This window comes from Panthera uncia, chromosome B1 (assembly GCF_023721935.1).
Source record: "Panthera uncia isolate 11264 chromosome B1, Puncia_PCG_1.0, whole genome shotgun sequence".
Taxonomy (NCBI): domain Eukaryota; kingdom Metazoa; phylum Chordata; class Mammalia; order Carnivora; family Felidae; genus Panthera; species Panthera uncia.
In genome coordinates this window covers 10,713,485-10,738,716 of record NC_064811.1, presented here as the reverse complement: position 1 = coordinate 10,738,716, position 25,232 = coordinate 10,713,485, and the positions used below count along the sequence as shown (strand labels likewise).

The 25,232-nt window shown below is 35.6% G+C and overlaps 1 protein-coding gene across 7 annotated transcripts in view; it reads right to left on the bottom strand.

Moving 5' to 3' along the window:
• Positions 1-25,232, bottom strand: part of CPEB2 (cytoplasmic polyadenylation element binding protein 2) — a 69,627-nt gene that overhangs the window by 16,509 nt on the left and 27,886 nt on the right. For 4 of the 7 annotated variants that reach the window (XM_049630327.1, XM_049630328.1, XM_049630322.1 and 1 more), the window contains 2 exons: positions 21,328-21,378; positions 13,451-13,474 (listed from right to left, as the gene is read on the bottom strand). In XM_049630327.1, coding sequence (XP_049486284.1) covers positions 13,451-13,474; positions 21,328-21,378 — 75 coding nt within the window. The remainder of the gene's footprint in view (positions 1-13,450; positions 13,475-21,327; positions 21,379-25,232) is intronic. The other 3 variants (XM_049630324.1, XM_049630329.1, XM_049630326.1) reach the window with 1 other exon arrangement.

Sequence of the window (25,232 nt, the reverse complement as noted above, 5' to 3'; positions counted from 1 at the left end):
AAATGACATATTTGGCAAAGGGTGAGTATCCAAAATCTGTAAAGACCTTATCAAACTGAACATACAAAAACCAAATAATCCAGTTAAAAAATGTTCAGAAGACATGAATAGACATTTTTCCAAAGAAGATATCCATATGGCTAACAGACACATGAAAAGACATTCAACATCACTCATCATCAGGGAAATACAAATCAAAACTACAAGGAGATATCACCTCACACCTGTCAAAATGGCTAAAACTAACAACACAGGAAACAATAGGTGTTGGTGAGAGTGAGGAGAAAGGGGAACCCTCTTACACTGTTGGTGGGAATGCAAGCTGGTGCAGCCATTCTAGAAAACAGTGCGGAGGTTCCTCAAGAAACTAAAAATAGAACTAACCTACGACCCAGCAATTATGAGGTATTTACCCAAAGGATACAAAAGTATGGATTCAAAGGGTCACATGCACCCCGATGTTTATGGCAGCACTATCAACAATAGCCAAATTATGGAAAGAGCCTCAAGTGTCCATCAACTGATGAACGGATAAAGTAGATGTGATACACATATACAAGGAAATACTACTCAGCCATAAAAAAGAACAAAATCTTGCCATTTGCCATGATGTGGATGGAGCTAGAGGGTATTATGCTAAGTGAAATGAATCAGTCAGAGAAAGACAAATACCATATGATTTCACACATATGTGAAATTTAACAAACAAAACAAATGAGCAAAGGGAAAAAAAGGGAGAGGCAAACCAAGAAACAGATTCTTAACTAGAGAGAACAAACTGAGCATTGCTGGAGCGCAACTGGAGCGTTGTAGGGCGATGAGCTAAATGGGCAATGGGCATTAAGGAGGGCACTTGGTATGATGAATACTGGTTGTTGTACGTAAGTGATGAGTCACTAAATTCTACTCCTGAAACTAATATTACACTGTATGTTAACAATCTGGAATTTAAATAAAACCTTGAAAGAAAGAAGAAAAAGAGAGGATCGATAAGTGCAGCTTCACATGCTGAGAGGATGTTCAGAATTCAAAATAAGGCGGGCAGATGCAAATGGAATGGAGGAAGGAAATAAGCCACATTTTCGAGAAGAGAGTCAACTTTACAAAAGTGACAGGTTATAAAATTCTTTGTAGTATCACTGATGAAAACTTCAGAGACAAATGATGAGGGTAGTTCCTTGGGAGACTTACAAGAAAGTGAGGGAACATTCAAGAAGCACGAGAAAGGAGTGGTAAGAAAAGTATGAGGGAAGCTGAAGCATTATTATAACAGTTCCAAAGAAAAATGTGAACAAAGCTTTAAAAAAAAAAAAAAAAAAAAAGAGCAATGAAGTACCAACGTGAGATGTTAAGATAAACACTTGAAAAAATGACAACTGTTTGAGGACATGCACGATCTTCAGAAGGGAAGCAATTTTAGTGAAGTTGGATGAAAGTCACATTGCATGTAGAGTTTTATAAAGTAAAGACATCAAAAGGAGACGATTCTTTTGATGGAAAAAGAGAAAGAATGCAGACAAATTGTTTTTCTTCCAAGATGGAATGGAAGTTTTTTGTTTTTTGTTTTTTTTTGGGTGTGGGGGGGATGAAGAAACAATGCATGGAATCTGTAGCGTTGTACCTTAATATATCCAAGTCATAAAACGTCATTAAATAGGGATCCTGGGTGGCTCATTCAGCTAAGTGTCTGTCTCTTGATTTCAGCTCAGGTCATGCTCTCACTGTTCCTGAGATCTAATAACCCTGCGCTGGGCTCTGTGCTGACACTGCAGAGCCTGCTTGGGATTCTCTCTCTCCCTCTCTCTCTCTCAAAATAAATACGCTTAAAAAAAAGTAACTATCTCATCATCTTGATATGACTCATAACAGTGCAAGTGATATCAACAAAGGCCATATGAAATGTGATGGCCTGCACAGACTGAAAGATGGGATGAGAAGGGGACTCACGTGCTGTGAACTGTAGCTGGTTGGATGTTGGAAATAAGAATTGGAAGTTTTTAACATCAAAACCAGGTAGAAAGATCATATTTGTACAGGAATAGGAAATTATAGCACAGATTCAAATTCAACTTAAATAAGATGTTCTGAAAGATGCCTATGTGAACTTTGTGAATAATTAACTTCTCCAATACCTTTGCTATTAGAAATAAGGGTCAATGAAAAACAAATGTCAATAATCTGTTTTGACATTAATTTGACATTATTTGACATTATTTGACAAATTTGACATTATTTGACAATAATCTGTCAATAATCTGACCAACAGAAAGAAAGCCCTTCAAAGTATTTTATCTAATTACTTTAACAAAAAAAAAAAATCAAGATCCATTATAAATAATATTGTAACTGGTTCAATTTCTAAGGGGGACTTCAATAATTCTATATTTTAAAAGGAATAATATGAGGCAGAAAAACACATATATTAACTAGTTTTTAGTAGAAAAATTATTCTTATTTCAGACATGCCAATACATTGGAAATTATTTCACTCTAAAGTGCCCTAACACACATATGAATTTAGCAGGCCCATGAATATGATATGCACTCTTTTTAACAAACATTTATCTTGAGAAAAAATACAGATCATAAATATTTAGAGTCTAAATCGAAATACTAAATACGGTGACAAAGGAAATCACTACGTAAGAGAGGTCATGACCCAAAAAGGATTTAAATTTTCTGTGTTAACTATAATGTTGTAAGCATATTCATATTATAACTGCATTTAATGATGATTCTGTATTACAAAATACCACTTTAACTATAATAAATAAAATATAGTTAGTAAAGCAACTATCAAACATCATAATCTATATGTCTAAAATCTAGTAACCAAAGCTCAGCTAAACAAAGGATGTAATGGAAAGGCTAAGAACATATTACACATACTAATAAGAACCTTCATTGCTGTAAAATCATGACCATTTTCTTTATAGAAGCCATAAAAGCTATGGAATTATATGCTCTTTTAAAAGAGGAGTTAACTGAGTATACATCAACAACAAAAATATCACGTTTTTAAATAAAAAAAAATTTTTTTAATGTTACTTATTTTTGAGAGAGAGAGAGAGAGAGAGAGAGAGAGACAGAGCACGAGTGGGGGAGGGAGAGAGAGAGAGACAGAGTCACAGAATCTGAAGCAGGCTCCAGGCTCTGAGCTGTCAGCACAGAGCCTGACACAGGGCTCGAACGTATGAGCTGTGAGATCATGACCTGAGCTGAAGTCGGACGTTCAACTGACTGAGCCACCCAGGCGTCCCCCAAAACATCATGTTTTATCTTGCCAATTATCTTTCCTTATCACCCAATTTAATTCAACTCAAAACACAACTTTAATACAATTCTCTAAGTAATGACCTACTTCACATACAGTACACTATGAACATGCTTTCTGAGAATGACACATACCTACATTTAGTGCATGAAAATTACAGCAAAGGTAAAAGGATGTGTGCTGAGAGAAGTAAAACTGGATTATAAAATAATTCGGACTAAAATATTTGCAACAGTTTTCAACCAAAATTCAATTAGCTTCCTCCTTTTTTTTGCTCTGAAACTAGGATATATTTTCAGGTTCTTACATTTCAAAAGAATGAAGCTGAATGATAATGAAAACACAGCATAAAATTTATGGGATGCAGCATAAGCTACATATTTAGAGGAAAATTTCCATATTTAGAGGAAAACTACTTTTACATGCATGTTAGAAAACAAGAAATGCTTAAAATAATCCTAGTTTCTGCCACAAAAAGATAGAAAAAGAATAGCAAATTAAACACAAGGAAAGATGAAGGAAATAAAAAAATAAAGTCAATGACATAAAACATAGACTAACATGATAGCAAGTCAACAAAGCCAAAAATGGCTCTTCAAAAACATGAAACTGATTTACCTCTAAGCAGAGTTTATCAAGTTCATCAAGAAAAATTAGAAAACTCAAGTTACCAGTACTAAGTATGAAAAAGGGGACATCAACCAACACAGAGCCTATGAACATAAACAGCTAAACTTCCTACCTAGTTTTCCAACCCTGATAGTAAAAACCTGGCGAGAAAATTACAAGAAAACTATGTATCAAGAATACAAGAGGCAAAAATTGTAAAGAAAATATTCACAGGTTGAATCTAGAAATATATAAAAATGGAAAATACATCATGATTAAGTGGAGCTCGCCTCAGGAATATAAGACTGATTGACATTTGAAAATCAATTACTGTAATTCATATTAACACAAGGAACTAGAAATATCAATCATTTCCACAGATGTAAGAAATGCATCTGATAAAGTTCAACAGCCACTCATGATTAAAAACTCCCAGCAAACTAGGAATAGGCAAGAATTTCCACAATCTGATAAAGAGCACTGAAAACCTGCAGTTTACACCTTTAATGATAAACTATTAATGCTTTTCCCCTGAGGTCTGGAAGGATGTTCACTATTTATATTCAACATGATCCTGGCAGAACTAGTGCAGGAAGATGAAAAAATAAAGTGTTTAATACTTGCAAGGAAATAGTAAAACTGTCTGTGCTACGAACATGATTTTATATGGAAAATTCAAAAGACTCAAACTACTTGAAGTAAGTGCATTAGCTACGGGACAAATACAAAATCAACTTACAAAAATCAATTTATTTCCAGATGACAGTAATAATAATAGGGAAAAAATTTAAAATAGTGCCATTCTTTATGTCATCAAAACTCATCAAATACCTAGGAATAAATTAAACAAAAGATATGTAAGACCTTTACACTGAAAACAAAAATTTGCTCAGAAATTCTACAAGACTGAAATAAATGAATAGAGAGAAGAAATCAACATGTGAGATGTGAAATTATCTCATGTATAGATTGCATACAATGGCATTCAAAATCCGAGCACATTTTGCCTTCTAGAAACTCTCAAGCAAGTTCTGAAATTTATGATAAATCAAAGAATTCAAAACAGTTAAAAAAAATCACATAAAAGAACAAAGTCAGAGGATTATACAGCCATATTTCAAGATTTACTGGTCAGCTATGATTATTAATAATTATAATAATAGTATAAAATAATATAAAAAAATAATCATAAGCTTTGGTGGCTTAGTCAGTTAAGCGTCTGACTTCAGCTGAGGTCATGATCTCGTGGTTCGTGGGTTCGATCCCCACATCTGGCTGCTCAGAGCCTGGAGCCTGCTTCAGATTTTGCATCTCCCTCTCTCTCTCTGTCCCTCTCCAGCTTGTGCTCTGTCTCTCAAAAATAAACTAATTGTTTAAAAAAAAAAAAAATTAAAGAATGTAACACTTAGGATAGGCAAATAGCTAACTGGAACAAAACAGAGTCAAGAAGCAGACCCATACATTTACAGTCACTTCATGTTTTCGAAAGTATCCATGCAGTTCGATGTGGAAAGGAAGATGTTTTTCAATAAATGGTGGTGAAGAGGGGTGCCTGGATGGCTCAGTTGGTTAAGCATCCAACTTTGGCTCAGGTCATGATCTCACAGTTTGTGAGTTCGAGCCCTGCATCGGGCTCTATGCTAACAGCTCAGAGCCTAGAGCCTGGAGCCTGGAGCCTGCTTCTGATTCTGTGCCTTCCCCTCTCTGTGTCCCTCCCTGGCTCACACTCTCTCTCTCTCAAAAATAAACAAACATTAAAATTTTTTTTTTTTTTTAAATGGTGGTGAACCAATGGATATCCAGGTGTGGGGGGTGGAGAAGGAACCTTGATCCCTATTCTCACACCATACCAAAAATACATTCAAGAAAGATCAATGACTTAAATGTGAAAGATAAAACAACAAAGTTGCTGGAATTTCTTCATGATATTTGGGGATAGGCAGTGATTTCTTAGGATTAAAAGGAACTAAAGATAAAAGAAAACAACTGGACTTCCATCAAAATTAAATATTTTTCTGCTTATCAAAAGACAGTGTTAGTGAAGTGGAAAGACAAGCAACTATCAGAAAATAAGACAAAATACACAAAGAACTCCTCTAAGTGAACACTTATACTGAATTAAAAATGGACAAAAGACTTGTACTGAAACTTGACAAAAGAGTATAATGAAATGGGTTACAAGGTATGAAAAGGTGCTTCATATGACCCTTAGTTATCAGGAAGATGCAGATTAGAACCATAATGAGACATCACATATATGTATCAGAGTAGGTAAAATTAAAAAGCTAACAGTACAAAGTCAGTCTTATATTCTGTTGGAGTGTAAAACTGGCAAGCTACTTGGTAGTTTCTAATAAAGTTAAAATATGCATTCATTCTATAAACCAGCAATTTTGCTCTTATATGTCCAAGAGAAACGAGTGCTTATGTGCACATGTACACTCACACACACTCACACACACACACACACAGAAAAGAAAAAGGATACAAAAATGTTGATGGTACTTTTATTTACAATAGGTCCAAATGGAAACCAACTCAAATGTCTATTAGTAGGTTAATGGACAAATTGTGGTATATTCATATAACGACTCTATTCACCAGTAAGAAAGAAATAACTGACAGTAATTTCTGTTCTACAAAATCTTAAATTTCCCTTTGAGACTGACATTTTTAAGTATCTAAAAGCAATTACTTATGAAATTTTAAAATGTCTTCTTTCTTTTATTAAAAAAAAAATTTAATGTTTATTTATTTTTGAGAGACAATGACAGAGTGAAAGTGGGGGAGGGGCAAGAGAGAGAGAATCTGAAGCAGGTTCCAGGCTCCCAGCTGTCAGCACAGAGCTGGATGTGGGGCTCGAACCCACGAACCATGGGATCATGACCTGAGCCGAAGTCAGACGTTTAACCGACTGAGCCACCCAGACGCCCCCAAATGTTTCTTCTTTTAAAAGAACTGGATATGGTTGTTCCTAAGCTTCTTACCATAGTAATTAGATGTTTTTTGTTTTTCTCTAGATAATTAAAAAAAAAATTTTTTTTTAATGTTTTTATTTATTTTTGAGACAGAGAGAGACAGAGCATGTACAGGGGAGGGGCAGAGAGAGAGGGAGACACAGAATCTGAAGCAGATTCCAGGCTCTGAGCTGTCAGCACAGAGCCCAATGCGGGGCTCGAACTCACGGACTGTGAGATCATGACCTGAGCCGAAGTTGGCCGCTTAACCGACTGAGCCACCCAGGCGCCCTAGATAGATAATTTTAAAGGTGAGATTTCCATGCTGTTAAAACCAGCAGCAAAGTAAGGATATTGATCAACAAGCTCTATAGTCAAAAGAATTTTAAACTGTAATTAGACTGCATTGTTTGAAGGGGTAGGGTTTTGTTTTTGTTTTTGTTTTTTTCTATTTTAGAAATCATCATTTGACCTTGACATCAAATGCTCCATTTATATTCTCTAACTATTGTTATGACATTCTTGACTAATACTACAAGGCAACAAGTATGAATGGTTACACAAAAATCCTACTTCAGTGATTCTAACTTAAGATGTATATACATCCCTATTTGTCTGTAATATACATAGGCATTTATAACATACACGCATGCTATAAACATAAACATGAGAATTAATATAATATGAGGTTAGTTACAACCAAGATTAGAGTGAGCATCTAACTAAGAATTCTTTAAGAGATTTACAAAGAATGTGATTGTTTTAGAGACAAAAATGTAAAGGAGAAAAGAGGGGGAAAGCTTTATAGGTAGAAGATATTTGCTTGAGCAAAAGTACAGAAATATTCCAAAGGCCATATCAAGGTAAAATATAGAAAACTGGAGACATTCTTAACTATGTGCTTAAAAGCCCTACTTACTTCAAGTAAAATACCTTGTTAGTCACCTAAAATGTACAATAAAAATCTGAAAGGTAAAATAGTAGTTACAATAAAAATTACAGAGGAAGTAGTAAGAGGTGAATGAGATATGAAAAACATGAAAAAAAAGAATAAATGAAGGTTGCCTAATCATTGCCTATGAAAGGGTCTAATACAGCTTCCGTATTGCCAGGGCTTTTTAAACAGGTCACCAAAATCCTTTTCACCTGAAGGCAAAGTTAGAGGATCTATATTCCTATTACAGGACTAACAATATACCTTTACCCAAAACAGAAAATTGGCAAAGGTTTTATAGTAAAGAAACACAGCCACTACCTCAAATATGAATGAGCCTTATTTGTTATGTGGACAATTAGGATTCAAATTATTCATTTCAAAATATTTTAAATAAAAAGGCTTAGGGAATGCATGAGATTTTTCTATATTCCTATAATAATGTTTATTCCACACAATAATAAAAGCCAGATTAGGAGCTTCCTTAACTGAAGATGGGGCTAAAGGCTAAATTATGACTAGGCCATGTGACAGAATGATGGTTAGCAACCAGTACATGATCTTCTGGTATGTGCTGTTAGAGGAGTTGTAAGCAATTACTAATTTTACTCCACTGGCTATGTGCCTATGCCCAAACCACCCCTATATTTTCAGATTTTGACCTTATTTTGGAAGCCCAGAATAGAGAAATTTCTCAACATATCAAAAAGGGGGAGGCAGGAAAGGAAAACATTTGTACAAAATTAGGCAATTTATGACTTGAATCTAGGCATAATTCTTTGATCTCAATGTGTTATCCTGTACTTTCATTTACTAACTGTTGTTCTAAAAATAAAAACCAAGCTATATAAATTAAAGATGACTATGAATATTCTTCTCATCTTCTAAGATCTTAGCAGTCACTCTATTGGAATAGAAAATCTACCAATGTGATGGCATGATTTTTATTTAACATGAAAGGATCAAAAAAACCCACCATCAAAACAATAGAAGTAGGTTTGAGACTGCACTTTCTCAAGCACTACCTGTTTAATCAGATAGAATCACTGATCAGGCATGCTTTTCCAAAGAACTGAGAAGCTATTAAGGTACCCTTATCACCTAAAGAGATTTTGTCCCAATAATAGGTTTCATCCTTTTCACATAGAGGATGGATAAGATATTTAATTTTAATAATCAATTATAACCTAGTTATTAGGTCTTTGTACATTAACTTCTAGACATACTATACTTGGCCGTAAGTTCACTAAAATTTTGTTTCTTTTTAGAAACTGGTCTGGCTGGGTATAGGTGTAGAGTTAGGCAGAGTAAGTCTCTTCAAGGAGGAGGGGTAAGCAAATTTTTTCTGTGAAGGGCCAGAGAGTAAAAAATATTTTAGTCTTTGTGGGCCTTACATTCTCTTTGTAACTCCTCAACTCTGCCATCATTGTAGCTCCAAAGCAACCAGACAAAAGTAAATGAATGGGCATTGTTGTGTTCTAATAAAACCTTGTTTATAAAAACAGGAGGTTTAGCCTGTGGGCCAGTTTGCTGACCTCTGTCTTCCAGTACTACTCTGGCTTTTTTTTCATGCTTTGGAGATTTTGCCCATTCTTTGACAGGTATCAAAAGCATTTACCAAAGATGAAGAATTTCAGCCTTGATTTCATCATAAAAGGATTTGAGAGTGGTGGTATTTAGGGGGTGCACCCTTACTTGGGCTACTTCACAAGATTGTTTTAAGAGTCAAACGGATTGAAACCAAATCGAACCAATTCAGAACATCCCGGGGTCAATTTTAGAACAATACATAGTATACTGTCTTACTAATAATCCCTTGCTTATTACAGTGCATAAATCTGAATGGCTACATAGTGTAAATAAATCCAACCTCCCTAACTGAGCTTCCATAATTTCATTCCCTTTAAAATAATTTCTCCTATTTCATTCCATATACAAGCTATTAATTCAAGCTTTGAGATTACCTGCTAGAAAAGATTGCATTATGATGTTTTGGTCCTATTAACTAAAATAGGCTCTATTTCTATTTGTTAAAATATCGCATATATTTTTGTTCCTTTGGGAGCACAGTAGCCCTTTAATCCTTTACGAAAGGAATAGATGGCAATATAAAAACGTTTGAAGAGGAGGGATAGAACTTACATTACACTTCACACCTCTCTTCACACTCCCACCCAGACCAGTACGTTCACTCTTAGAATTGAATGGAAGAAATGCCGAACAGAAAATAAAACACAAAAGATAGTGTTCCATATATTAAAGACTGCCCCCCCATATGAGAGTCTTCCTCCTTCCTAATCCTGCCCCCCCCAGGCAGCTCTGAGGTAGAACTTTTTTTTTTTTTTTTTTTTAATATATGAAATTTACTGTCAAATTGGTTTCCATACAACACCCAGTGCTCATCCCAAAAGGTGCCCTCCTCAATACCCATCACCCACCCTGCCCTCCCTCCCACCCCCCATCAACCCTCAGTTTGTTCTCAGTTTTTCACAGTCTCTTATGCTTTGGCTCTCTCCCACTCTAACCTCTTTTTTTTTTTTTTTTTCCTTCCCCTCCCCCATGGGTTTCTGTTAAGTTTCTCAGGATCCACATAAGAGTGAAACCATATGGTATCTGTCTTTCTCTGTATGGCTTATTTCACTTAGCATCACACTGGAATACTACGTGGCAATGAGAAAAAATGAAATATGGCCTTTTGTAGCAACATGGATGGAACTGGAGAGTGTGATGCTAAGCGAGGTAGAACTTTTTCATGGCTCCTAGGATGTAGAGACGCAGAGGAGTTGGGGCAGGTTGCAAGTGAAAAACAGGGAAAGAAATACTTGTTCTTAATTACTTCCAGTACAATTAAATTTTGAATATTCCTAAGGTATATTTCATATACTAGTATCTAGAAACAGCCTGATGTGAAGTTCTTATTGACATTATTAAGGAAATTAAAATATATAAAGTCGTTTTGGTAGTAATTTGGTTTCACTGCAGTCCAGTGGGAAATCTTTTAAATGAAAACAGCTCCTCTGTGCCTGGGCTTAAAGGTGAGTCTAAGGTGGCAAGTAAGAAAAATATAGTTCTTCCCCAAGTGGACTACAAAGTCAAAATGTCTTATGAGAAGTTAATGCTACTCACCGACTACTGCAGTGGTGGAGAGCAATGTCTCATTTTTGGTACAAACTGTATCAACTTACTGTGACACATCCCACATGAGCAGTAGATCAGATATGTGTAAGACTTTTTTTTTTAAGAAAGGAAAAATGACTAAATAAAATTAACAAATGCAGCTCCTTTGATGGACCAAACGTTAAACATGAAGCCCATAAAAGGGGGATCTTGGAAGTTAAAAAATTATCAGTGTGATAATGGCACTGTATCTAGCACAGAAGGGGGAAAAAATGAGTAGAAAATAGGAAGAGAGCCAGGCTACTTCTAGTCTTTTCTGAGTCATTCCTTTGGTATGTGTGTGGTTTTTTTTTTTTTTTTTTTTAATGTTTTATTACGTACTGTGTCAAAGTACTTTCAAATTCACATAACTTTCTCAATAGGTATTTATAATAGGTACACTTTTCATTTGATTATCAAAATTGAAATTTTAATTTTTTTTAACGTTTATTTTTTTGAGACAGAGAGAGACAGAGCATGAACGAGGGAGGGTCAGAGAGAGGGAGACACAGAATCCGAAACAGGCTCCAGGCTCTGAGCTGTCAGCACAGAGCCCGACACGGGGCTCGAACTCACAGACCGCGAGATTGTGACCTGAGCCGAAGTCGGCCGCCCAACCGACTGAGCCACCCAGGCGCCCCCAAAATTGAAATTTTAAAAGCAGACTCGGACTATTCAGAGAACCAACTAAAAAATTACTAACGCCATATAACTTGAGAGGAAAATTCAGGCGTTATCCCTCCACACTAAGCCAAATAAGTATGACAGGTCAGTTCCGGCCTACAGAAAGCTTCTGTAGAAGCCTTAGGACCATGTGAGAGTCTTCTTTCTTCCAAAGCTGACAGGCAGTCCTAAAGTAGAGGAAATCTTATAGATCTCTATCCTCTGGGAGCCATGAAGAGCAGTAATAAGTTTCTATCTGAAAGAAGAAAAATTTGCTTTTTCTTAATATCATAATCATAGTCTACCATTATTAAACTGAGAAAAAAGATGATAAACAACAGGACTTTCTGACACCCAGTTCCTGAGAACTTCCTAGGTCCTGATATTAAGTTGGAGTATGCCAAATTACATTAAGAATAAACCACTAGGGTTAAAAGATGAAAGTGTATAAAAGGAAAAGATCCTAAATTAAATATGCTCCGTAGTTTCAAAAATACCTAAAAAGCACAGCTTAGTAAGTGGGTTTTGCCACAAGAACCGAAGCTCCATATTTAAAAAGCAGAGTGAAACAAGGCAGTCTACAGATGTGAGAACAGGTACTAAAGTTCTAACCTTCCCCCTCTCTTCTCAGTTGCTAGCCGCAACCTTCAGAAAGTTATTCAGCTTTAGCGTCTGAGTTTTGAGTTTCTATATCCTATAATTTTTTCATTAAGAAAACTAAAGAACCAAGAGACTTAGTCAAGCATGGGAAAAAAACAGATTCCAAAAAGGAAGTTAAATTCAGACAATGTGAAATACAAAACTGGAAATACTACTTAAGAACATAGAATACTTGTTTCTGTCATCAGCGGTGGCAGAAAGATTTAGCTTGTTTGTTTTCGAAGTGCACATACTCATGACCACATGAAAAGAAAGTGAAGCACTGGCACGCAGTTATAAAATGTATCAAAAGGCACTATTATTATGGTCTATCCTCCATGGCTCAAGGGAGATTTCAGGGGTCAAGGAAAACCCTTTTTACTCATTTTGGTCCTTATGACAGCTACGTAAGTATCATGATTATTGCGCACTTAGAGGATAAGCTAGCAGGTAAAGCTACTTTTGCTTCTTTGCATCCCATGTACTTTTCTCCCTCTCAGTCTCTGTACATACAAAAGAGAAGCCAAGTTTAAAGCGCCACAGACACTGTCAGCTGCTTTCCAAAGAGGTTTAGTAGTCCAGCATCTCAGAGGCCTCGTTTTGTCCTTCAGATAGCAAGAAACCAGAGAGGAAGACTGTTGCGGGGCAGAGAGAAAGGGTGTGTGACAGAGCGTGTGAGTGTGCCTGCACGGTCCGGGGAGGGAGAAGGAAAGCATTATATTCTCCGAAGACACACAGAAATGTTAGCAACATGATTTCTATATACCAGTGTTAACAATAGCTTAGCTGGTATTATTTAGTTTCAACTGGGTCAGACATAAAACTAATAAACTGGGGTTGGAAATTATATACATAGGTATGGCAACCAGTTACAGATTTAGAGAGCAGAAAAATCGCCTTGCAAGTCACCTTCACTAGTGTTTATTAAACATTTTTCTTAAGCAAACTATAAACGGCAGCTTTACTTTAAAAGGTATGAAAATAAACAGTTAGAGTCTAGACAGTCTAAAAGGAAAACATTTATTAAGTAACCAGATTAGTATGGAAATGTGCTTTAAAGTTAAGAGATACAGGATTCAAAAATTTGACAAGTGTGCAAATCAAAATATAACTTTTCTGTGAGTTTTCAGTGCATAAAAAAAATCTAGGCTAATTATAGAGTTGATCAGTAAAACCCAATTAAAAACAGTTATACCATAGCAAACAGAAAGGAATTACCTCGTCTTCGCCCATAACTCCTTGCTGCATGTAAACAAAGGACAAATTGTAAAATGTCAGAACTAAAAACAAGCCCACACATACAAATATCTGTGATATGAAAAGCTAAGTGGGCATCTAGTGATTAGGACTACTTTGTTTTAAGAGCTAGGACAATGTCCCCATGTAATAGCTGCATGTGTTTTACCATTTACAAACCACTTTTATTATATATATATATTCTGCACTGTACCATAAAATGAAATTAACAGGAAATATGCAATTTATTCTCATACATGCTCCAATTCATGAATAAATATTTTTCACCTGATCAAGATGGTAATATGTAACACCTTACAGTTAAATAGCATCCCAAGTAATAAATGCAAACAACTTGAATTAAATCCTCATTTTACTAATTATAAAGAGAGATACAGCAGATACAGTCCAACAAACAGCTATTCAAATCCAATTCACATTATATCAAGCCCTGTGTGGAGAAAGTACTGGAAGACACAGAGGTATGAAAAGATATAACAATGTTAAACTGATACTCTGAAGCCTGTAGAGCTTAGATAGAAGGTAAAGACATCAATCCATGTTCAAATTTGCTTAGTTGAAAAAATGATTAATGATACACTACAGTTACCAATGCTTTTAATCCTTCTGGTACATTTTAAATTTTTTTTTTTTTCAACGTTTTTTATTTATTTTTGGGACAGAGAGAGACAGAGCATGAACAGGGGAGGGGCAGAGAGAGAGAGGGAGACACAGAATCGGAAACAGGCTCCAGGCTCCGAGCCATCAGCCCAGAGCCTGACGCGGGGCTCGAACTCACGGACCGCGAGATCGTGACCTGGCTGAAGTCGGACGCTTAACCGACTGCGCCACCCAGGCGCCCCATGGTACATTTTATAACCTCTATCTAAGTGCTTATGTCTCTCTCTCTCTGGGGTAAAAGGGATTCAGATACAAATTGTTCTTAGTATCATCATAGACTAGCACAGATGTTAAATATTCAGAAGTATGAAGCAGAAAGACATTTCAAACTACCTTATTAGCAGTTTACATAATTCCATATGGAGAAAAAACACTGCAATTTATTCTCCATAATAAACTACCAGTTTGATAAAACCCACAACTTATTTTTAAATAATTCCTCCTTGCAAATCTGAGTACACAATGAGTATTTTTACCCTGGAATTAATATATGAAATCAAAGCAGTAAACTAAAACAAAAATCACTGTTAAAATCAAGATCTTAACCCATGTTTTATGAATTTTTTTTTTGGCCGGGGAAAGTTTCTTTCTGAATAAATCTCAAATCGAAACATATGTTAAGAGTTGTCAGAAATGCAGTCTTCCCCAAAAGTATAAAGCAAAGACCAAAGGAAAACATTTCACATCATTAAATACATTCTACTACAGAAGTTTTACAATGTGAGTCTTTAATATAAAGAAGTGTGCCCACAGGTGAAAATATAGGATTAATACCCCTACAGTAACCCTTAGTCATTACACTTTAAGTCAATAAATACAAGGCTTACAACAGAGTCTGTTATACAAAATAACTTCATTTGCATCTCTGCCTCTCTATTGTCTTTAGCTGTAACTACTGCAGTTTTAACCTTTTTGGGAGCTCCAGCTACCTCACAGCCTAGCAGATTGTCTGACCTGTACATTAGTTTATATACAAGCTTACCTGTGTGTGTTTTTGTGTGTCTATCGAGCTTAGATGTACATTACCTGTATACATTACATATAGATTACCTGACATACATATTCGTTTAGGGTGAGGTAGGGGCGGAAGTGACATTTAGAATTTTGCTGTGGAAATCCTGGAAGACTTATAAAGGCCTTAAAAACACAGGGTCTCAAAGAGATAGCGGATCAACTATGGAAAATCGAGTAGGAATTTTAAAAGAGCTGTCAAAAACAGACTATACAAGAGCGAATTCCCTGCAGTCTTAATCGTTGTATTAAGTGTGGAAATGGTCAATAGGCTCCCAAACGGTCACAGCACAAGTCTAAGAAGTTAGGCTTCCTACTTCTCTCCAGGCATGATCGAAATGATATTAATCCAGTATAGATTTGCTTTACGGAATTTCAGTCATGGGTGTAGAAGACGGATCATTTACAAAGCAAATAAAACTACTCTCATCAAGTTTAAAGTCAAGTTATGAATTATAAGGAAGTGATAACGTGGTCCACAATTCCTGACCTATTGAGAAAATTAATGACACGACAACCAGTTTATATTCTCAGCTGTTATGTTCTTTGCTGAGGCTACTCAATGCTAAAATAGTCAAAATACGTATGAATGTTCATAGCATCTTAGGTCTCATCTCATTCCTAGGCTTGAACACATTATTTAGAAGAGTTCTCCAACTACCTCATACCTGAGGAATTTTAGAGTTCTGTAAAGAGCTATTGCACTTATTTTCTGGACAACTCTCAAATTCCAGCTCTCTACATTACCAAAAATAGAACTGCCTGCAGATGAAGCTAGATCATGTGAAACACTTCCTATCCCCTGTCATTGAAAGAACCAATCTGCTATCATCACACTAAACAACGAGTACGGACTCACTTTCCTACCCGAGATCTTCTTATGTGAATTTCTGTTCCACCATAACTTGGATTCAGAGTTATCAAAAGTTCCCAATGAGAAAAGAAAATCATTAAATTACTACTCATTAAGTTTTAATTAAGGATGACTTCTTTAAACAATATGCCCCTCCAAACTCATTTAGAATAGGACTTAGGAAAAAAAAGTGAGCAATTTTTGTATAAAAACTATTTAGAACATTCAATTTCAGTTACCTAAGTTTTATAAAACTTATTACTAAAAATTACCAGGCATTCAGAAGTGAGGAACTGGCTATTTAACACACGTGTGTAAATATGTGTGTGTGTGTGTGTGTGTATGTATGTTAGATTATATTTTTTTACATATATGTTTTATTTTATCATTATTTTTTAATGTTTATTTTAGTTTTGAGACAGAGCGTGAGGGGGGGAGGGGCAGAGAGAGAGGGAGACACAGAATCTGAAGCAGGCTCCAGGCTCCGAGCTCTCAGCACAGAGCCCGACGTGGGGGTTGAACCCAAGGACCGGGTCGTGAGATCATGACCTGAGCTGAAGCTGGACTGAGGCACCCAGGTGCCCCTCCACATACGTTTTTTAAGATAATAATAAAGCTTTGGAAAAAAAAAAATTTCCTACAAGAGTGAGTTTAAAATTTGGTCCTGGGTTATCAATAATCTCATTTAGGTTCTAACCCATTGCTACTAAAAAAGAAAAAGGATGATTCTGACATTCTCTTCAGTGTCTCTGTGCCCTTACATATTGGCTCTTAGCAATGGCTGTGGTACCTGATTTACTGCAGCTGGAGTAACAGATAAGGAAACATAACAAATTAGCCAGAAATATTTAGGTTAAAGTTCTCTTAGTGTGAAACTAAAGAAATTCTTATTTCTTGCTCTGAAAAGCCAAAACCAGGGAGAGAAATATACCCCCAAATTATCCTTTTCAAGATCTAAAATAAATCTGTTATCTACTCCACTTATTTCCATTAGCATAAAAAAGGATTACGTACTCAAATTTCCTATTTTCAGCACTTAATACAGTACATTTAGAGACTCTGCCCTCAGAAATACAATTTCACTAAGTTTTCTTAATTAAAAGATAAACATAACCTCTCTCCTCCCAAACAGTAGAGCAAGCCCTTGATTATAAACATAGATGTATATGGCTAATGACAGCAAATTTAAATTTCAAACTAGCTTGCATCCCCCTGTACTTCTGCTATCTGTCCCCCTTTTGAAAAGCCATATGTACTAATAAAAATATAAGCTATTTTTCCTTGGGAGAGGGGTGAGGGGAGCACAACATGATCCAAACAGATACAAGCACCTGAATGATACATCATTTTGCATTGGTCCTCACTGCTATGGAAAACAGGTGGTTTTATTTTGTTTTTTCCTACTGAGAATAAAATATGTGAGATTTATACACTTGGAAGTACAACATTCAAGCCGTCATTCTAAATTCAGATAGTGCTTGCATTTTGGTTTTTAGACAATCTACCCATTCCTATATAATATTACTTCCCTAAAGTGCTTCTGGGTGTTAGGTTCGGACTCCTCTACAATATTTATTCAATGGTAGCAGTCTCCACCAGTTAATTCAACTTGATTTCTAGTTAGATGGAGGAACATGGTCTGTTCAGGAGCCTACCTGCAGTTATATTTCTATGGCATTTTTTTATTGTTAAATTTTATTTTGTCTATACAACTTCAAGAGACATATGGATGTGGGATACTATCTCTTTTTCTGAGTTAAGAGAGGTTGAAATATAAGGATCTGTTAGAGGTATTTCACAGTTTTACCCAGTCTGACCAACTTCCTGACCTTTACCCCATTCCCCGTTTATCCGTTAAAGGAATATTTCACAGTTTAACTATAATGTTAATTGACCAGGAAGGCAGACTCATGAAAGCTTTTTACAACATTTGCCTTATCTGCATAACAACTACACTAGTATTTATAATATTATTTTTATTAAATGGACTCAAGCCTAGCACCTAATAATAGCCTAGTAACATCATAGATTTCTTCCAGTTCTGTGTTTTCTAAGGAATGTTCTCAAATTGTTATAGTCATGCATTTATTATAATATGTATTTGTGCGCCACCAAAGATTGTCTTGGGTACCACATGGGACATGTGCACCACTCCTTAGGGAGCACTGTGAGAGAGTCATTTTGCTTTTGACCCACATTTTGTTCCTATATAGCTTCTTCCAAATGGGTCTGGTTTGACTTTTTGCAGTAACATAAGACAAACCTTCTTTGGTCACTACATATATGTTGAACATCCTTCAAATACTTGAAAACATTGGCTATGTCTTCTTTCAATTTATATTCTCCAACAATTTATGTATTCACAAGACAGGATTAATACTCTTTCAAAGTCATTTTGTCACTATTCACCATCACCCACTGTCACAGCTAACTCTCACTTTTAGAAACTGTTCTAAACACTTTACATGAATGGATTCCCTCATTTCTCAAAAAACAATCCCCTGAAGCAGGCAGCATTTTATCTCCTTTTGACATAAAGAATCTGAGTCTAACTGAAGTTAGGTGAACTGTCCAAGGTCATAGCAAAGTTAGGGTTAAATCCAGATAATCTAGCTCCAGAGTCTGTGGTACCAACTACTGTTAACTATTGTTAACCCCACCACCACCACCACACACACACACACACACACACACACACACACACACACACACAAAACCACTGACTTATAATTTATTGCCAAATACTGATTTTCAAAGTCAATAATATTAGCTATGCTTATTGGTTAAGTAATACAACTTACTTAGTTGCTAATGATGAGTTCAAATCTGTGACATAATTTAAAAAGTAGGTCTATGTATTGAGATGCTACAATTCCTTTAATCAATAATATTTAATAATAATTTAGTACAGGCAGAGGCTTGGTATTGACATCACTTAATTCCCATATTTTCTAGGGAGACAATATGCTAAGAATATAGTTGAACTGTAAGAATTAAAAGCAGCTCAAGGAAAATTTCCCCTTACTCCTTCTTGCCATTTGCCCACTTCTCTCTTCAATGACCTTGATGTCTAGAAAAAATTACTTAAATTCTTAATATTCAAATACTTCCCAATCATAATAAATATACCCAATTTCTTGACCTCTGCTCCCCTCTTAACAATGCTCCCAAATGAGCAAAATAATTTTTTTTCTCTCTGGATCAAATTGTCCCTACTGACCTAAACACATTTTGATGTCCTAGTTTCATTATCTCTTCTGTCCCCTACTCCCTTGCCAGAAGAAGTTCAGAATGTCCAGGACAGCTCACTGTATCGAGCACGTAACATGGCTCTCAAGTGGCAGGCCATGAAGAGTGCTCACATAATGAAAAAGCGTATTTGTCCACAAGGTTCAACTCTTGCCTGAAATAAAATATTCTTGTGTCTACTAGGTGATAAAACACTGATAACCTAACATCTAGGTTATTTATGAAGGCTTCAGGCAACCGATGAACTCAATTAGCTTAATAATATTTAGTGCAAAAACAGTGTGGCTCCTAAGCTCTTTGCTCATACATAACTGATGTATTCTATTGTGGTTGCAACATACTTCTGAATCGTGCTAGTGTGGTAGGCACACAGCAATCCCAGATCATCTGTGAATCATCTAACAAACTGTCTCATACAGCACCTTCCTTCAAATGGATCTTAACAGAGTATGTGAAATATACACAAATTCAAGTTTTTCTACTGACTTGTTTTTAGAAGTTAAAATGGAAATGATCTTTATCACACAGAACGTCCCAAAAGCAAATTATTTGAGGAAGTCAGGATAAATACATAAAGAGCTTGCTGCTTAATCCCATCGTTATTTTATAAATCAAGTCATGAGGATAATACAAAATTATGATCTATTTTCAGTTTGTAAACTCAATTTCATCAATGTAAGTTTTAGTCACAGATACAGAGTTTAGAGACCAGCTACTCAAGTGACGTGTTGTTTTAATTCCATGGTAGAAAAAAAGTTGACTGAAGAAGTCCTGGAATGCGATTTCTAGTGCCCTTCTGGTCAAAGTCTATGTAAGCACCATAATTCACTGAATTCATGAATGCGGCCTGCTGTACTGCTGTAAGGTCCAGCCCAGACACGGCCTCAGCTAGAGAGCACAATTAGGCCCCAGTGTTAGGACCTTGCCAATTTCACCTCTAACCATCCTTCAAGATCCTAACACATACCCCAGTGCTCAGATTACGCTGGCAGGTGGTGGGCAACTCAATATATAACAATCTAAAGTTGAATGAAGCAATCAATCGCACCACAGACACCCTGCTTCTTCAATTTTTCTCTCATTCCAAAATTCTATCTGACACCTTGCCAATCTCCCAGGAAGCCTGGACTTTATTCCCACCCCTCTGTCACTAGAGTCTTTATTACTTAGTATAAGTTCACAAGGTCTAGCTTTACACTGGCCTTTTTTCAACCTTTGTTCCCCAACCTCCCTATCATCTGTTTTCAACAGAGCTTTAGTTGAAATAGAAGAGCCAAGTCATTCTAATGATATAATTATGTATTTTTTAAGTAAGACTGTGTCTATTCTTCCTTCTTTCTACTTCTCTTTGTCCACCCTCTGATTTAAAAATAGCTGTATGAAGGATATTTTCACCTTCCATGTCTACTCCCACAGTCACGGGTGTGTTAAGTACTGGGACTTGAAAACAATGTTTGTCCAACAGAAGGAGAACAAACTTTAATGAAAGTTTATTTATCCTGTTTCTAACTCTGGTGAAGTTCACTGTGTAAACTTTCTAGTTAGAATAAATTAAGTTAGCGTGAGCACCATATTTACAGAGTCACAAGTATATTCATTCCTTAGTTAACATAAGCACAAGTGCTATACTAAGTAACAAGTTCTACGCACTTTGCAATCATCATCTCATTTAATTCTCATAATAATCCTTGAGATTGTTATTCCCATTTCATAGATGGGAAATGAAGGCTCACAGAAGTTTCTAAACAAAGTCATACCAAAAACTAGAAAGACAATATTCAAACTCAGGACGATCTCCAAAATCTGTGATCAATGAATTAAATCATACTGTCACAAATACATTGCAATAATTGCTTTGACAGCTAGAATTTATATGCCAGAGATCAGAAATAGGCACATTCCAAACTCCTAATTCTGCTTTCTGTACAGCAAACGCTGTAGCTTTATCTTTATACCTATAAAATATTTAACTTCTATGTATATGCAAGGTATAGAGAACCATGTACTCAATTATATTTATTTATAAAAGTCAACTGGAAACATAAAATGTTTGTATACAACTTACCATTTAACATCAACAGATTATCAGTTCCTGGATGTGGATAGCTCAGTCGACCTTTAAAAAGACAGGAAAGGGAAGTTTTAAGATTATGGAGCTATTTGAAAGGCAAAAAAAAAAAAAAAAAAAAGGAAAATGAATAAGGAGGAAATTACTGAAGACAGTATATTTCTTAAAAAAAAGCTAATGTTTAACTCGAAACATATTAACCAAAATCATCTTTTGAGATTTGAAACCAAAACATAAAAGAGTTAACCTTAGTTCCCAGATCATATGAGGACAATGTGATTTCAGAGCAATGCCTAGAGAATAAGGCCTATTTGTTTTTTGAAATGTAAGAACAATATAGGTATCCTAGTCCTTCACACTTAATATAGGATATAAAAATGTTTAAATATTTTCAAAACTGTTTATAATTCTCTTCACAGCTTTCTTTTTCAAAAAATAAAACCTGAAGGAATTTATTATATTCCTAACTAAAAAACCACCTAAATATTAAAATAAAAAATGAGTAGCAAAAACTCATCACAACTTGCCATTTAATTCAACAGTTTTATATATAGCTGTATGTAAATAAGGAAGTTTGATAAAAACATCTTAAACATATTATTATAAATCATATTGCAAGTTTAACCTGTTCAAAGTTTACAACTGATATAATAAAAATAAAAAAAATGAAAATACTAAGGTTTAAGAGCATAGTAGCCTCCTATTTCCTTTGAGTCATTCCTCATACGAGAGCTCTGCACTTGATACATGCGGAAAGGATGACAGGACCGTAGACCACTGTGACAAAGAAAAAAGGTACGCAGGGACACACTGTGGTTTATTCAGCATTTCTACATCGTAACACTTGTTTGACTAAACGCCAACATTAAGGATGATCGTTGTTTAGAGTCCATTAAAATACAGGACTTTCCTCTAATGCCTGAATCTCTGATGGACTATTAGAAAGGTTCATTAAAATCCACTGAGAAAGTTACTAGAATGAAATGTCTGTGCGATGGCACGTCAGCAGTTTTCAGTGCAGCCCCTTTGCAGATCCTGTGATGGTGCAGGATGCACAGCTGCCAGAAGAGTGACCAGGAACTCTCCGCATGAATCTGACATGATTAGTAAGGAGTATAGATTAATTGTGTCTAGCTTTACCACCTCAGCAAGCACCCTACACACTCTGAGGCCCTGTATTACGCCCACACATCCCATACAAAACAGAGGCTTTTGTTTTAATTATGAAACTAAAGAACTTGATCACCTGCCAGTGGGGGAGATAATTCAATTTTAACATTAAAATATACATATTAGACATATAGTTATAGATATACACGTACACCTATGCATATACACACACTTCATCTGGGCTCTAATTTAACCGTAGCAGATTCTGTTTTTAGGCTCAACAGGTGAAACAAATGTTACTGTCCTTCAAAAGACAATGCACTCTTATTTACTTCTGCATTTCACATGACACCAGCTAAACTAATACAGCAGCCATACTCTAAAAACACACAATAAGTCTATTGTTGTTAATATTTTAGTACGGAGTGAGAAATAAAGACAGTACGTACAAAAGGTACCGAATACAGAGTTAGAAGGCAGAACTTTCCTAAACTGGATTTCAGTATCACAGAGCATTACTTTGCCCCAAGTATCATAGCTTACTTTGGAAATATGCCTATTTCTAAACATCTTGTTGCACATGACCAAATTTAGAGAATAATTTAAGGCCATGAAAAAATGCTGTTATTTCTGACTTGAGATGAAAATCACAACCCCTACAAAAGTGGTAACCCGTACTGCTGTTCACTGTAACAAGCTCATTGTCTTGTATACCTACAAGTGTATAGGATGCAGAATATACAAATAAGAATGAGTCTCTGTTTATGATGTAGTATGAAAGACAGAAACAACTTCAATAAAGCCTGCCAAGTGTTAAAAGAATTATGTATAGCACGCTGTATGAAGAACACAAGGAATATTTAACCAAGGCCATAGATTCAGGGAAGACCTCCTACAAAAGTAAACTGCACAAAGCTTTAAGCCTGGTTCCACTTCAAAAGACACTCAACTTTGAATCGCCACGTAATTATCTTGTAACAGGTTGATTGTTCGCTTTACTTATCCCAAGACACAAGTATATTTTCATTGCTAATAGTCTTTTGACTTCTTGGCTCTGAATGGACTTAAAAGGCACACCTTACACAAAAACTTCAAAAGATAGATACCTATTTGCAGAATGTGTATTTGTATACATGTTCTAAAATACAGTACTCCAAACAGGAAAATCTCTCAATATAATTAGCCAAACACACCAAAATGAAATAAACAAATCAGACTTCTTTTTAAATTATCTGGTCCCTTTTCCTCAATCACAGCAAAATATCAATACATCTTTACAAGTTAAATTTATAGATAATTTACTTTTACCTGGGATACCATTAAAATTACTTCCACTAAGAACATGCCAATTTATAGTAATAGCTAAAATTTGACGGCTCGCTTCATGCCAGGAGCTTTTCTAAGTTCTTTTTGACCAATCGTTTAATCCTACGACGATGTGTGATTTAGGTACGACTATCTTCTCCTCTGAAGATAAAGACCCTGTGCAAGGTTAAAAAACTTGCTCAAGGTTACACCACTGGCAGATATGATCCTAGACAGCATGGCTCCATACTCTTAATCACTATCTTGTAATGACTTCCTAGTTGATAAAATATAGAGAAAGATAGGTATGGTTGGATATAGGGCAAATTCCTATGCTAAATCCATTACAAAATTCATGGGATGATTATGAAGTATGTATTAGGTAACTTATACGTTAACACAGAAAAAACACACATTGGTATAAAATCGGTTCCTCCCTATTGTGTAAAAAGCCCAGTGGCGCAGAGATTGCTAGCTGCACACTGACACCTATACCTGTCAATAATGGGAACCCCAAATCCTAGATAAGCACAGAAGTGCCCAGAGTTACTCCCTTGTAGCTAACGTGTGCCCACGTGAGTAAGATCTGGCCAATGGGATGTAAAACAAAATTGTTATGTGCAGTTTCTGGGAAGTATCCTGGAAGGGAAGATCTTCTCTTTCCTTTACCTTCTTCCTGCTTGCTGGGATGCAGATGTGATGGCTAAACTGAATCAGCCATATTAGCTTGAGGCCGAAGCTGGGTGGTAAGGACAGCAGAACAAAAAGACAGGCGCCTAGATCCATGAACAACACTACCCTACTTCTAGGTGTGGTATTCTTTTGGAAGAGGAAAATACTTCTGTCTTGTTTAAGCTGCTCTGTGTTTTCTGTTGTCCCAGAAGAACCTAACCTTACAAATAAAGCCCTCTAGTACAAATTTGTGCAAACTGAATTTTAGGGAACCAGGTTATAATTTATTATTGTGAAAATATGATAAAGCATAATAATTTCATTATAGTTTTAATATGTCTACAATTAATGGGTATCTACTGCCTCTTGGCACTTCTTTTACATTAAGATACTATAAAATTTAAAATAAATAACTTTCAAAAATATGTATTTATTCTTAGCTATCAGTGAATAATTAGAGGACCTACAGTATCTTTAAAATTATCTTACTAGTCTATTGTCATTTTAATTATCTGTATAACACGTATAAACAAGGCAATACATGTTGGCCATTTTAGATGTATATTCAAGAAGCCAAAACACAGAAGTATGACAACTGCCTACAATTCATCACATATAGGCAAATCACCAATTACTAAAATTTGAAACAATGCTGTATTTAAAGACATGCAGTAAACTAAGCCAGCATTAAAAACGATTTCATATACATTTAAGTTCTTTCACCAAACTACCTACTTAGTCTCAATAAAATGCACTTAAAAATAGAGATGATAGAAAATGACATGTCACTTCTCAGATTTAACCATACTTTTAAA